This window comes from Myotis brandtii, unplaced genomic scaffold (assembly GCF_000412655.1).
Source record: "Myotis brandtii unplaced genomic scaffold, ASM41265v1 scaffold181, whole genome shotgun sequence".
Lineage (NCBI taxonomy): Eukaryota > Metazoa > Chordata > Mammalia > Chiroptera > Vespertilionidae > Myotis > Myotis brandtii.
Genome location: NW_005356712.1, coordinates 3,185,384 through 3,201,568, shown reverse-complemented (window position 1 = coordinate 3,201,568; position 16,185 = coordinate 3,185,384). Strand labels below are relative to the sequence as shown.

Sequence of the window (16,185 nt, the reverse complement as noted above, 5' to 3'; positions counted from 1 at the left end):
AGAAAACCTTACCGCTTTCCCAGGCTCAAAAGGTTCCCCACCATTCGCTGCAGCACCTTCTTCACGTTGACCACCCCATACAGCGCTGCAGTCACGTGCTGGCCGATCAAGTATTCACACTCCTTCACCGTCAGCTGCCTGCCTTTCCCAAAAGCATCAATGTAGATGTAGTCGAAGATGTCCAGGTTGGCCCTGTACGAAGAGCACATGGAGTCACCACATCTCACCTCCGAGCTGAGCAAGTCAATACTTCAACCCCTAGCATGTAGCTCACATCAGAGACTGAATGTTAACACAGTAGCATTTCTACTTAAAACAAGGCCTTGTCCAAAGTTGAGAATCTGAGCCTTTATTCGTGCTGTTGAGCTCAGGGCGCTGGTATTTAGGATGAAGAGTACTTCGGCATGCCATCTAATATAGTTCTTCAGGGAGACTAAGCCTAGAACCCAGTGCCAGGAGCACCTGTCAGAAGTCTGATGGCTCCTCACACAGATCAGCAGTGTGAATGTCTGTGGACCCTGGGCCCTCGAGGCTACGCAGAAAGGTGTGGCACCTGCCACCAGGAGGATCCTGCCCTCAGCTCTGCAGACACTCAGGGGGTCACAGACCTGCTGAGCCTACCAGGGCCTCAGGCTGGGCACGTGCTCCTGACTCAAGCCCACTGCCCTCCATGAACCTGCTCTGGCACGTGGTGGTGGCCACCCTGCAGAGCGCTCTCTCTACGAGGGCTCCTGAGACACGGAGGTGGGTCTTTGTCCCAGGGACAGCTGTATTTGACCCTTGAGCAACTGCTTCAGATTTCTTCCCTATGGGAGAGAGGCCATATTAACAGCCCTCCTTTGGCAAGACATTTGTAAATGTCATAGAAACAAGGAATGTTTTGCAACCCTTTTTATGAATCTAGGAGAACCGCATACACACACACACACACACACACACACACACACACAAACACGAGCAAATCAAATGCAGCAATGTATTTAAAAGAACCCACAGGATTACATTAGATATACCCTGAGAATGACGAATTGAACATTCAAATATCTATTTCAAGCATATATAAAGAAAAACCATATGATCTTATCAGTAGACACAAAAAGACATTTTAGAAAAGAGATCTACTGCGTAGTTATTAATACAACTCTTAGCGAAATAGGAACTTAGAAGGCAGCTTTGATAAGCCTAAAGAAGACACTGTCCCCAACCATCATGCTTGAGGTGAGATTTCACAAGGATTCTATTTACAGCCAAACTCAGGCGAGGGGTTTGCTATCACTGACTGTTTCTATTCCACTCGGCTCCAGAAGACTGGGCCAGCACAATTAGATAAACAAAAGAAACAAAGACAGATCAAGGCTAGGGAGAAAAACAAAACCATTCAGACAATGACTATCTACAGAGAAAAGCCGAGAGCTGACAAGTGATTAGCACTCATCATTTATTCAGCAATACCAGGCCTATATCTAAATATTAGCCCTATCCCTATACAATGCCAACCCTAAAAAACGTAATTTTAAAAACTTACCATTTACAATAGCAACGAAAATTTAAAGTGCTAGGAACAAGTCTAACAAGATGTCAAAGGGCTCGGAGAAAACATTAAAATCATTTTAAGAACATTAAGGATGAGTTAGAGTACATGTATGGGAGCTATGTTCACAGACAGACTCAGAGTGGAACACTGGCAATATTTCTCGTATTAATGGATGGTTGCAATTCAAGTAAGCATTGGTGCCAATCAATATGGGGGTTTTATTAAAGCAAAAGTCTAAGAACAGCCAAGGCAATTGGAAGAACTTGATGGAGGTCTCACCTACCCGTTATTAGGACTAATGAGAGGGTACAAGTACAGTGAATAAGTATGGTCTTGGTGAAGGAAGGAAGGAAAGGAGAGAAAGGGCCTGCAGCCAGCTGCTGGTGAGAGACCTGTGCACTCGCCCTGCCCACTCTTCCCTGCCTTTCCCTGAGGGCCCAGCCCAGCCCTTGATGGGTCTCAATGTCTGTTTTTGGCCAGGAGACCTGGGATGCTAACAAATTATTTAATTGCTCATTTACACTGTTCATTGTAGCCTAAGAAGGCAAAATTATACTGCTACCATAACTGTACTCAGTAATGTTATTGTGGTAAGTAATATGGTAATTGGTGTTTTAAATGCTTTATATTATGCAGAAATCGGGGTGGATTATTATACAGGCATTTAAGAATATTTTAGAGGTACTTGGGGAGATTGGTTGGGTTATTCAGGGAATGGAAATGGGCTGAAAAAAATTTTCCCCATTAATAATGGAAAATGGGTGCCTGCTATCTAAAAAAGGAATCATCAAATACATATTTAGGAACAGACCATATTTGGGGAAAAAGGAACACAGTACATATTACTTAAGGAAAAGTACATATGTATTAAACTATTAAAATTTGCATGAAAATAATAAGTATTATTTTCTGGTGGTTATCTCTGGAGAGGAGAGGAAGAAGAAAAGGATAAGGAAGAATACCCAGGAAGCTCCAACTATACACGTTTTCTTTCTTCACCTAGGAGGTAGAAATACAGAGACCAGTTATAGGTCTTTTCTTTTTTTTTTTTTTTAAATATATTTTATTGATGTTTTACAGAGAGGAAGGGAGAGAGATAGAGAGTTAGAAATATCGATGAGAGAGAAACATCAATTAGCTGCCTCCTGCACATCTCCTACTGGGGATGTGCCCACAACCCAGGTACATGCCCTTGACCGGAATCGAACCCGGGACCTTTCAGGCCGCAGGCTGACGCTCTATCCACTGAGCCAAACCGGTTTCGGCATATAGGTCTTTTCTATGTATGCAAAATGCTGACACGCCGAGCTCAAAAGGTTCACCGTCAATGACCTAGGAGGTAGAAATAGAGACCAGTTATAGGTCTTTTCTATGTATGTGTCAGGAACTCTGCTATGTGTGCAAAGCACTGGGGCATCTCATTTAATCCTCCAAGATGCTTCATGAGAAACTATAGTCCCATTTTACAGAGGAAGACACAGGCTCAGGAAGCAAATGTCTGAACCCAGTCTGACTTCAAATCTCAGGCCCTTTCTATTATACTGCTCATCACTTTACCAAAGGATGTCACAACTAGTCATTTGAAAGTGGTTTCAAAGAACAGGATGTAATTAAATAACTTTGCTTCTTTTTCCTCTAAATGGCACATTTAATGAGAAGATATTCTACCTATTTGATGAACGATTTCTTGCAGAAAAGTCAGACAATAGCTGAAAGGAGCTTTATGCCAATAGAACACCAAGTTTAAGAGAGAACAATTCATTAACCTGGACTCCACAGTGCATTTCAGTCACTAACCTTGCCCAAGAGGTCTGAGATAAGTACACGAATATTTACTCTGCACATCAATGGAGGACTTGGCTAATCTGTTCCCTCTCCCCCTCTCTTGTGTGGGGAGGGAAGGGAGGTTTCACGGAACACTGGAACTTATGTTTCTTTAAGAGACTTTCTATCTGATCTGCTTTGGAACAAAGAGACTTTGAGAGTCACATAAGCCCTGAACCCCGAGTCCTATTCTTTAAAATTAAACTTTTGAGACAATTGTGTATTCACATGTAGCCGTCAGAACAAATATAGATAGATCCAGAGCACCTTCTCCCATCCAATTACTGAGAAATGCAGTCAAGAAAGGAGACAGGCCAAAACCGGTTTGGCTCAGAGGATAGAGCGTCGGCCTGTGGACTGAAAGGTCCCAGGTTCGATTCCGGTCAAGGGCATATACCTGGGTTGCGGGCACATCCCCAGTAAGAGATGTGCAGGAGGCAGCTGATCGATGTTTCTCTCTCATCGATGTTTCTAACTCTCTACCTCTCTCCCTTCCTCTCTGTAAAAAATCAGTAAAATATATTAAAAAAAAAAAAAAAAGGAGACAGTCCCATCACCTCCTAGCCCTCTCTTAACCTGCCTCGTTACATTTCTCTCCGCACCGTGGGAATGATGCTCAGGACCACCCACCGCGTCAGATGGCTCACCCTTCCGCGCCTTGGCACCACCTCAGTAAGAAGTGACTTGGGAAGTTGACAGGTTCCAGAGGGACCCCCAACTGCCGGGCAATGGTCATGTAGAGCAGAGACATGCTGATTGGGATCCCTGTTCTGCGGATCAGAACCTGGAGGAGAGAAAAATGCTTTAGCTCACTGGAAAGCAACGTGTTCTCATTCCTTTGATGCACATTTCTGTCCCAGGCAGGAGGCTAGGTTCTGAGGCTTAAGTGGAAGATTAGGTTATTTATTGCAACCAGAGGTCTGCAAACTGCAGTCCATGGACCAGATCTGGCCCATCACCCGCTCCTGCATGGACTGTGTAAGAACACTTTTAATAGTTTTTAATGTTTAAAGAAAAGTCAGAAAAATACTATTATTGACACACGAAAATGCTGACATTCAAATTTCCACGTGTACATATAAAGTTTTATTGGAACGCAGCAGTCACTTGTTTCGTGCTGCCTGTGCCCCTTTCCAGCTGTGATGGAGAACTGAGCAGGTAGGACACGAGCTCATGGCCCAAAGAGCCACAGCAGTTCACTGTTGGCCCTTTACAGATAAAGCCCGCAGACCTGCGACTCAAGCCCTCTTCTTCCAGAAGAAACTCAAGGCCACTTTGAGGAAAGACTGCAAGACGTGAAAAAAGAAGATACAAGTAGCATGGAGAGCAACAGAGGAGATATGAAGAGGGAGCAAATAAAAAAGAAACGTCCATGACGTAGCTGGCCACAGACTTCCTCCTCCCTCCCCCCAGGCCAGGACAAGAGGAAAGGCCGGGGTAGTTCCACTTTAGGGTTCACAAGATATACATGGAGGCACAGAGCCCATCTCGAAGGCTTTCCGACAAAGGACACCTTATGGATGAAACAACAAGTGTACAGTGGTTTCCTTAGAGTAAAGGCAAAATGAGTTGATAGGCATTGAGTGAGGAAGAAGATGGAGCACTTGCTCTCAAAAAACGTAGGAATGGCCGTAACCGGTTTGGCTCAGTGGATAGAGCGTGGGCCTGCGGACTGAAAGGTCCCAGGTTCGATTCCGGTCAAGGGCATGTACCTGGGTTGCGGGCACATCTCCAGTGGGGAGTGTGCAGGAGGCAGCTGATCGATGTTTCTCTCTCATCAATGTTTCTAACTCTCTCTCTCTCTCTCTCTCTCTCTCTCTCTTCCTCTCTGTAAAAAATCAATAAAAAAAAACAAAACAAAACAAAACAAAACTAGGACTGGTCAGAGGTGAGCGGAATTATTTTTTATAGACCCACACTTACCTGGTGCATATATAAGTTGAGGGCGTTATAGTAGTCCATGCGGTTCCCCTTGAACTTCAGCTGGTCATACAGGACATAGTTCATGGCATCCAGCACCTGGCTCTGGAGCTCTAGCTCCATCACCATGGAGGACTCACCTGAAACACAGAGTCTACCCTGAGGACACAAGCACAACCTGCAACCTGCAGACACTGGCCCGGCCTAACAGCATCGGTCAGGTGTTACCAATCCAGGCCGGGGAAGGGAATGGGTATTTAAATCTTTTACGTTATCCAGGTGAACACGTTGTTGTGTCAGTGTTTTTGTGACACAAGGGGGAACACACTGCAGAATTTCCAAGGAACCAATGACTCTAGGTGTCCCTGTGCACAGAGGGGATCCAAAGCAATGCCACACCTGCCTTGAAGGCCAAACTGGGGTGGCGGCTGTTGATGCCACGCAGGCTCTTGCGCACGAGCTCCACGATGCTGCCGATCTGGGCCTGGATGTCTCCGAGGCTGATTTCGGAGAGAGGATTGCAGTACTGGTCGATAAACACAGCACCTGAACACGAACAAGAATTATTGAATACATTCCTATTTTTACCCTTTTCTTATTAGTTTGTCATTTGCCCCAGATGCCTGAGGCCACAGCTCCTGACAACATCCCACCAGACAAGCAGCTTCGTATCCTGGATGTCAGGCTGGCCGCTAAGACACTGAGAGGGCCAAGGACACCCTCACCACAAAGGGGCTCTCACGTCACTATGCTGCTGTGTTTGTAAATACACCGAACCTCTTTCAGAGGTCTGAACTCTGAGTGATACATGGCATATTTCCATGTTCTATCATGAGAAATAAAGGCTAAAAGGAGATCTTTCAAACGACTTCTCTCTTCTTCTAATTCCCTTTCAGTTTAAAACCCAACAACTCTGAACACAATGTTGTAAAACAGTCCTTTAACTTAAAAAAATAGTTGTAAGTTCTCAGCAATAGATATGCCATTTCAACAAACTGTCCCTCCCCAAGGTGAGCCAGTAAGTGGACTTTGGAGATAATCGTACTTTCAAAGCAGGTGACCAGCTACCCTCAAGGACCCTGCGGCAAAGCATCTGCACAGCGTGCACTGCACACGGTCCCTGCCAGTCCCCTCTGCACTGCCCTCGGTCACTTCTTAACCAGAGCCCTATGGACTCTCGCGATCATGTGACTGTAGAACGTGTTGAGTTGGGAAATCACTTTAAATTCAAGTGGCTTCAAACCAGCTGGGAATCCTGGCCCCTTACCCACACCCTAAGGAACTGAAAGCAGGTGAACGGCGTGGAGAGATCAGGACCCCAGTCCGTTTGCCACCAGCGGGGGTTTGGCTCCCGGGCCTCCTTGGAACTCAGCTCTCTACCTGTACATGGAAGAAACTTTTGCCAAACTCCCAAGACCATTCCATCCTAGTGCTGATTCCCAGACGGTGCCAGTGGCATCAGATTATCTAGTCAGTGGACAAGGACCAAATCCTGGAGCCTACTTCCATTCCCTCAACTACTTCAAACCTCCAATGGCTACCCAATGCCTACAGCACTGATTTGGATGGGTTACTTGAAAATGGTAACATTACTTTATAACTGAGAGATGAAAAAGTACTCAGTTTCATAAGTACTAGTAAGCCATGGAAAATAGCTTGTCAAAGTACTCTTGACTGTGGAATAAACAAGACAGGATGACTCGCAATGCCAGCATGCTCATCAGCAGAGAGCAGGGTGGCGAGGATATTTCAATGGGCTGCAACAGACTTTTCATTTCGTTTTGGATGACAGAAGACATCCATACAATCCAGCATCTGCCCCAGGCACTGTGGAGTAGACAGTGATGGCAGCACAAAGACAAGGGACACAAGAAAACCAGTGACTACTTGGGAGAAACGACTTGTACACACACAAGACAGAGATGATGCAACAGAATTTGGTAGCCAACGCTCCTGCATTAGTTCCGAGGTGAGTAAAATTTGTACTGCAGTAGCCAGAGAAACTCCAAGTGGAACCCGAAATGAACGTTCAGAGGGTGAGTAGGATTTAAGAGGAATCGGAAGGAAAAGGGATACCATGAATGAGGGTAAAGCCAGGGGCACCTGTAGGGTGAAGTGAGGACAGTGGCCTGGCTGGAGCAGATGGGACACTGGAGAGCCTGGGGCAGGGAAGGACTGGATTACGAAGGCACTGAGCAGGCAGAGGTGGGATGAGAAGCAGGACATCAGCTGGCCGCACTGCTGGTTCGCATGCCGTGGGGACAAGGCTGGACTGACTGATAAGGTGGTTGGCTGGAAGGCAGAAGGGGTGATGCTCATGAAAGCAAGTGATACTTAGAAAGCTGGGCTGGGAGAGGTGGTGAGAGCCGGCAGGAGAAGAGACGAGAACGGAGATGTGATGGAGAGAAACACTGATAGGAGCAATTGGGTAAAACTCTGGGAACAGGGAATGTATGTATTTCATCACCACAGCTTCTGGGAGTGTTTGCGTAATGTGCTAGGAATTGAATATCGTTTGGAAAAATAGTCACATGTTGTTCTTGTTCAAGTTGGTAGGAGCAGAAAGTTACTGCCTTTCTCGACTTCTCTCCCCTCATTTCTCAGGAGAGCCAGGCACACTCACTGACGCGCAAGAACATTTCGTCCTCATTAAACTCTAACCAGAGGGCAAGGGATTTGCTCCAGTCTCATTGAGACAAAAGTGGACCAACTGATTTCTGATTTGGAAGTGAGGCTTCAAAGCTTAGGAAAAGAGGGAATTATTTCATTATCTGAAATATCAGCCTCTCATGCTTTGAACCGAAGGTGCATCTTGAGAGAAGACTGTCTCTTCAGCTGACAGCTAAAGGTTTTAACAAAGTTTCAGCTCTCCATTTAATAGTTCTGCCCACCTACACGACCGGACCACACACTCCAGCTCCAGAAGCCCATGCGGCTGAGCTGACTTTTCCACTGCGGGCTCATCAGTTTCCACCGCTGCTCCCAGCACAGCTTAGCTGCCCACTGAGACAGCGCTGCTAAAGTCTCACCTTCGAGATACGATTCATAGTCATCCGAATGCTGAAGAAAAGCCTTAAGATTATTTAAAATTTTCTGTTGTCGTAGGTAGTAAAGGATTTTTTTGGCGTAGTACTTCCAGGTCAAAGCTTTCCTGGAAAAAACAAACAAACTATAAGTCAATAAGAATTAAGATATTACAACTTTGAAATGATTAGTTTTTTACTTCACACTAGTCATACCATGTAAAGAGTCTACTTACTCAACAAGACAGCTATAACTGGTTCGTGATCATATAGTACTTATTATCACAGAAGCAGACAACACAATTCAGGACTTTATTGTGCATTTGTAATATACAATTCAGGATGTGCATTTGTTATTACACTAGTCGTGGCTGAAATTCAAGAAAGTTATCTGTATGGTTTCAGAGTTACTAAAAGTTACTAAAAGAGAAACCTGAAAAGTGAGGGGAGTGGGGTGGGCCTGGGTGGGGGTGTGTTTGTGTGTCTGGAATCCTTGGCTGGGCCCTCTGCACCTGGCAGAGGGAGCTCAGGCCTTGGGCTGCTGCTTCCCTCCTACGCTCAAGGCCAAGGTGATCTCACCCAGTCTCATGGTTTCAAGTATTATCCACACGGACAGTCCCCAACTTATTTTCCAGAACAGATTTCCTCTCTGTACTCCAGACCTATTTATCCAACTGCTACTCCACTGCCCCACTTGGGGATCTGGTGAGCCCCTCAACACGTTAAGCGCCCAGTCAGTCACCAGTGACTGACACTATACTTTCCGTCCAGAAGACAAAACAGGCCGGGCACTTAACATGTTCAAGTTCTTCTGCTCCTAGTGTCATCCCCATCCTATATAATAAATCCTATATAATAAAACCAATCAAAGCGTAATATGCTAATGATATGCTAAGGCCGCTCAACCGCTCACTATGACACGCACCGACCACCAGGGGGCAGACAGTCGACTGGTCGACCAGTCGCTATGACGTGCAGGGACAACCAGGGGGGCAGATGCTCTGACCGGTAGGTTAGCTTGCTGCTGGGGTCCGGCCGATCGGGACTGAGCAAGACAGGCAGGACAAGCCCTAGAGTCCTCCTGCGTCCCTCCCCGGCCCCAATTGTGCACTGGTGGGGTCCCTCGGCCTGGCCTGTACCCTCTCACAATCCAGGATGAGGAACCTGCCCCCTCCAAGTGCACAAATTTCGTCCACCAGGCCTCTAGTCTCAGATAAAGGCAACTCCATCACTCCAGTTAGGCCTCAAACCTTGAATCATCCTTGACTCCTGGCTTTCTCTCATTAGCCACATTCAACCCATCCACCAATGCTGTCAGTTCTACCAGGAATGTGAGGACTTCCCACTAACTCACCTAAGCCACTGTCACCTTTTGTCTGTATCACAGTGGCATCCTCCCTACTGAGTGTCCTGCTTCAAACCTTGGCCCTCACTGTCTAAGCTCAATACAGTAGCCAGAGCACTCCAGGGAACACATCAAATCACAGCAGAAAAGCTCTCTGTCCCAAATTCTCCAGCGTTTCCCACCTTGCTCAAAGTAACAGCCCAACTGAACTGTGAAGGTCATTTGAAAAAAAATCTGCATATCAGCAGAACTGACCTGCAGATTTCAAACCCAAGCTGTACAAGGGTCAAATGTGATACTCATTTGCTTTACTTCGCATCTCTCTCTCTCACACACTCTCCAATATTCTCATCGCCTTGATGATTACTGAAAAACTGCTAAATATTTTGCTTATGTTTCCCCCCATTCTCTGCTGTTTAAACAGTGGCATTATATCCACGCTGTCAAGGCTTATGACCACTACATACAATACTGACTACTCTACTGTCATTTGAATTTAATTCTACAAGTACATACATATTCTTTAAAGTAAGTACATATTTAATATACTAATCCTTGTCAAGGCCTCTTTTTTCAAGTTCATTTTCTAGCATATTTCTCAGGAAGGGCTCAAAAGCCCCTAAGTCCTTGCAATTTGGTAAGTCTGTCTGCAGCTTTATACTTGGAAGTCAGTTTGGCTGGATATAAAAATCCTTGGCTGACATTTTTGATCCCTGAGTATCTTAAGTATGCTATTCTCTTTTCTTCTGGCACTGAACATAATATTCTGATTTTCTTTTCCTTAGAAGTGACTTTGGTTTTTTGTGGTTGTTGTTTTGTTTGTTTGGTTAGATGACCAAATGACTTATCCGTCTTTAATATCCAGTAGTTTTACTGAAATATGTCTCAATGTTGGTCATTCTAGGTCCATTTTCTCAAGTACTGTGTACCCTTTTAATATGTTGTTTCAAATCTTTATTGCAGGATATGCTCCTTTTAAAAACCACACAGAACACCATAAATGCAAATTGTTTTCAAATATCCAGAGAGTGGTGCTTTAGCATTTACAGAAACACCCTTGCTCCTTCTTATGTTTTCCATATTCAAACAACAAGCATTTGGAAGGAATAAATACAAATAGGGTCCTTCATAAAAACTGACATTCCAAAGTACTTAATAAATGTGACTATCCCTTGTTACCTAAAAACAACAGTTTTTTATTATTTTTTAAATCCTCACTTGAGAATATATATACATATATTTTTTAGTTGATTTTAGAAATAGAGGAAGGGAGAGAGAAACACCAATGTGAGAGAGAAACATCGACTGGTTGCTTCCCATGTTCGCCCTGACCAGGAATCGAACCCACAACCTAAGTATGTGCCCTGACAAGGAATCAAACCGAAATCTTTTGGTGTATAGGGTGATGCTCCAACTAACTGAGCCACCCAGCCAGGGCTAAAAACAGTCCTGTTTTAAGATCAAAATCTATGTCAGGTCAAGGAGTAACAAATCTATGTTATTTATTTCTAAAAAGACTATAATAATGTATGTTTTTACTGGTTGTGCATATTCAGTCTTTCCCCCAATCTGATAAGTAAAAAAAAAAGCAATATTTCACAATTCTTTGACATGTCTTTGAAAAGTGAATTTAAAGGTCTTTGTACTTAATTGCCAGCCACCTGGATTTGCTCTTCTGTAAATGTCATCCTCCTATCCATTTTTCAATTTCTTCTTGGAAATTTAAAGAATTATATTGACTTTACGGTTTCTTTGGTCATACAGAAGTTTATTTTTTTGGTTAAGGAGGTCTCCATGGATTATACATAAAATCTCCCATTTCCTTGAAGGTTTTTCACTGTGGTAAAATTTAAGTTGTTTAATTTTGGAATTTTGTTTTTATATATGATGCAAGTTTTACTTCCAGATGGATAATCAGTTATGCCTAAAAGCATTCATTAAATAGTCCAACTTTTTTCCTCTGAGTTTAAATTTATCATCTTTCATGCTGGGACATGTTTCTGAATTACCCTTTGCCACAGACGTGACTATTGATTTTTACTTAAAAAAATGACCTCTGGATCTGAACTCATTTTTTTTACTGTATTATTTTCATTACAGGTAGCTTTACAATGTGCTCTAATATCTGTGATGCAAGTTTCCCATTGTGAGTATTTAAAAATTGGGGGTTTTTTTTGGCTCTTCTTATGAATTTATTCTTTTTTGACAATATTATCCAATTAAAACACAAAAAAAAACTCCCCAAACTTTCTTTGGTTCCTAATTAAAATGGCAATAGTTTTATGTATTAATTTTGGAAAAACTGACTTTTTTTGTGATGGTAAGTCTTCCTATTCAAGGGCATGCTCTTATTTTGTGTTTTGCAATAACTTTCTATAGTCTGACCTAGGAAATCCGGTCCCAGGAATCTTTCACTGAGAAGTAAAACCACCAAAACATCACCCTCCACAGTCACATAAAAATGGAGAAGTGGTTACCCATCAATAGGGGAATGGTTAAACATGTAAATTATAGTATACACTACAAAACAGTAGGCAGCCATTAAAAAAAGTGAGTTAGTGCCCTATCTGGTTTGGCTCAATGGATAGAGCATCGACCTGTGGACTGAAGGGTCCCAGGTTAGATTCCGGCCAAGGGCACATGCCTGGGTTGCGGGCTCGATCCCCAGTAGGGGGCGTGCAGGAGGCAGCCAATCAATGATTCTCTCTCATCATTGATGTTTCTATCTCTCTCCCTCTCCCTTCCTCTCTAAAATCAATAAAATATATTTTTTAAAAAAGTGAATTAGATTTTTTACCAGTTGATTAGAATCCATTTCAGTAAGGTAATATTGAATGAGAAAAAAGATACAGAAAAGTACCTATTTTAAGATCATTATTTTTTTAAAATAATGATCCCCTGGTTCCCATATATATCGGTGCATATTAGCATGGAAGAATACAACCTACTGTGTCATCATGAATTACAGGATGGGGACAGGGGAAGGCCAATACAAATGGGGTCAGGAGGGAGAGAATACCAGCATAAATAAGAAAAAAACAAAGTCTGCACTAAAGATCATATCAAAACGAAATAAACTCAGTATATATGATCTTACACGTATGTGTGTAAAAGTATATGTATATAAATGTAAAAAGGACAAGTCAGCTTTTATTTTTAAGGCTGCACAATACTGGCTATCAGATCATACTTCAATTCATTTATAGAAAAACCAAAATAGAAATGGAAAAATGACCTCTGGATCTGAACTCATCCAAGGCCTAGAATAGTGACACATCTTACCTCTCCCCTACAGTTGCTCCACTAACAGATATTTATCTCTTACACCACCTTAAAAACAGCAAGGAAAACATCTTAATGCCTTGTTTGTGAGGTATTGCACAATGATCTCTCTTAAGGAAGATGCTAAACTAACATTCTTATCTCCCATCACCAATAAAGTTCCCAGAACTCATAGGTAAGTTAGGCTGGAAGCCAAGTCACCTTTCAGGCAAGCTAGTAATTAACCCTCACATTGGAAAATATGAATCATAAAAATTTTTAAGCAACAACCAGGAGATAATGGATTCTTCTTGATCAGGGGAGATAAAAGAAGGGTCCAACCAAATATCCATAATGTTTAAGACCAAAGTAAGATTATTTCTTACCCAAATGACATGATAGATACAAGTGCCCAGAGCAGTGTTAGACCTGTAGTGGACTAAACACATATCAATTCTCTTTTCTTTCCAAAAGGATTTTTTGCATGCTTTTTTTTAGTATCAATTGTCTTGGTGTACTTACCTTACTTACACAGGATTTTTCAAAAATGTTAACTGTAGCAACATATAAGATATTTGAAAATACATGTCCATGGTTCAGCCACACACAAACTACAGCAACTAATTCTGGGGTTATTATGAAAACAAACAAACAAACAAACAGAAACATCCCTGCTATAACTATGGCTTACCTTCCTTCCATATTTAGGATACACACCAGTTCATCCTCAAAAAATATCTCTGGCCCCTCGAGATTCTCAATGTCACTAAAACCGTTACAAGGGACCTATGAAGAAGACATATACAAACAGGCCTCAGTAACGAGTACTAATGTCCTTGTCACGCTCATACACAAATCTGAGTTGCAAAGAAAGATGGTCATTTTTCTCTAAGTGGTAACACCTATCCCATACTATCCTGTACCACCTGCCATGGGTGGAAAGTAATAATACTTTGTTCAGATCTTTTTGTTGCAAATTAATTATATTTTCTTATAATTTCATGAAATTTCTGAAGCTGATAACTCGAGAATTCTAATGTGAAGAAAAATAGCTCTGTAACAAGAAGTAGAAATGCAAAATCAAATTCACAATCACTATCTCATGCATTCTGTGTTGCATTTAACTAGGAGGGAAGGGCCAGAGAGAGATGTCCAGTGCTTTGGGCTACTCAACCCACTGGGCATGCTTTCTCCTCTGCAAATTGAGGCAATGGTCCCAATGAGCTTTAAGAATCCCTCAGTTTAAAATTCCATTACTTCTCCCACTTTTCTATTTGAAGGTAGCCAGGAAACTTCATGTCAACCTGTGTGCATGTGGAGAACACAGGAATAAAGGGTCCTGAGCCACAGTCATCGCCCACCCACAGAGCAATCTTAAGGATACTCCTGCTATGTTCAAAGTCCTCGACATAATTCTAATTAAGCAGCAGTACAGGGAAAGAGGGAGCTAAGGAAAAAACACAACAGTTCATCATTGTTAGACAAAGGCACAGGCTGTTAAAAATGCACACAAAATCAGCTAGACTAGCAGCAGAGGTCGAAAATTAGTTGCCCATGACCAAGCGCATGAAATACATGTGTGTGCAAACACTTTTAAACAAGCACCTAAAATCTGTGATTCTGAATGCGTTGTCAGGGCATGGCTTATCCAAAATGGAACATGAATTTTGTCCATTCTAAAATTAATAATCATTTATTTATAGAAATGAATGACATTAGGGAATATCCAGTTGTATTCCCCATAGGAGAATAAGTTCAAAATTTGAACTTTCCTTTTCAAAACTTAAAGAGCCTTGAAAACATTTCAAATGTATGAACTCCATTAAGTAGCAGTAATTAAAATTAGAAAATAGGAATTAATCTGCAGGAAACCAGGATAGTAAAATAAATCAGACTGGCTGTGCTTCTAGCCCTCCCACCCCCATCCCACCAGAAGTACATTTAAAGGATTAGTGTGGACTATTTTCCAGAGTGACAAAAAGTTAAGAATCAGGACCTGATACAGAAACTTCTATGAATGCTTTATGGAAGGAAAAACAAAAGCAACAACAACAAAAAAATGCATTTCAGCAAGATATAAGAGAAAACTTTTCAGAGATAATGATGCAAGACCATTTACTTGAGGGAGTAATCATTCTGATTTACAGACAGCTTTTAATCCTGTTGGCTTAAAAAACAATCAGTTCACTATTGGTTAGAACCTGCAAAGCCAGAGAGAAGAACCGTATTCATTTCGCCAACCCTTTTGGGCAAACAATTGGGTGAAATTTGTAAGTGCTCAATTTTTGATGATTCCCCTAAGTCAGGTGGAGGTTGCAAAAACAAACAAACAAACAACCCCCCCCCCCCCCCCCCCCCACACACACACACAAAACATGGTTAACCCACTGGTAGAGAACTAAGGCTGATCTGCATTCCCTCATTGTGCTGCTTGCTGGTCCCTCCCTCCCTCCTCTCTCTCTGGCCATAGAAAAGTAAAGCTGGCAGGACAAATGGCTGCATGCTGCTGGACGGGAGGAAGAGGACACAATGCCCCTAGCAGCCTTCTCAGTGAGCAAGGGGCAGTGAGAGCACTGGAAAGGGAGATAGCAGAAAGGCTGGATGAGCTAGTGCCTGCAGAGCCACACACACACACACACACACACACACACCCCCACCCCACCCCCCACCCCCCAGGCAGAAGCCTGGCGCGGCGTCCCCAGATCCTTACGTGCTCGGAAAAGAACCTCTTGGAGAAGGAGGCTACAATCTTCCGGGCCTCTAACCCAGCTTTCTGCCGAACTTTATACTCTTCCAACCAATTGACGTAGTCGGTGGGGCTGTAGTGTTTCATAAGGGAAGGCCACCTACAGACAAGGAGACAAACACCCGCTCAGCGTGCCCGAGGCTCAGAGGCGGGCGGGCGGCAGGAATGAAAGGCAGCCTTGGAACACAGGGGGCGCGGGTGGTTCAGTGGTCAGAGGGGGGGGGGCGACGGACAGACCTCGATCAAACCCCCGAGCGGCAGGCGTGACCTTGGCCCCGCAGGATGAATGCTGCCCCCCGCTCCCCATCTATAAAGTGGGGGCGGTGGTAGCGGGAGGAGCAGCGGTGACAGTTAACAGGGATGGGGCGCCTCCGAAGAGCAGGGCCCTTGCGCATTCGACATGTCCTCTCCGTTACTAACCACCGTCAAAGGCGGGTCTAACGAGCACCGCAGCCGATGAATGAGGCTCAAAACCCCTAGGGACGTCTACCCCAAGGTCATCCGGCGAGTGCGCCGGGGCCGGATCGGATCC

The 16,185-nt window shown here is 43.5% G+C and overlaps 1 protein-coding gene across 2 annotated transcripts in view; it reads right to left on the bottom strand.

Annotated features, from left to right (window-relative positions):
- FBXO21 (F-box protein 21) overlaps window positions 1-16,053 on the bottom strand; it is a 32,626-nt gene extending 16,573 nt beyond the window's left edge. For both annotated transcript variants that reach the window (XM_005863788.2, XM_014537698.1), the window contains exons 1-8: window positions 15,891-16,053; window positions 15,618-15,753; window positions 13,599-13,693; window positions 8,308-8,429; window positions 5,678-5,824; window positions 5,282-5,418; window positions 4,006-4,142; window positions 13-192 (exon numbers count right to left, since the gene is read on the bottom strand). In XM_005863788.2, the coding sequence (XP_005863850.1) occupies window positions 13-192; window positions 4,006-4,142; window positions 5,282-5,418; window positions 5,678-5,824; window positions 8,308-8,429; window positions 13,599-13,693; window positions 15,618-15,740 (941 nt within the window). In that variant the 5' untranslated portion in view covers window positions 15,741-15,753; window positions 15,891-16,053. The remainder of the gene's footprint in view (window positions 1-12; window positions 193-4,005; window positions 4,143-5,281; window positions 5,419-5,677; window positions 5,825-8,307; window positions 8,430-13,598; window positions 13,694-15,617; window positions 15,754-15,890) is intronic.
- Between the last annotated feature and the right edge of the window lie 132 nt (window positions 16,054-16,185).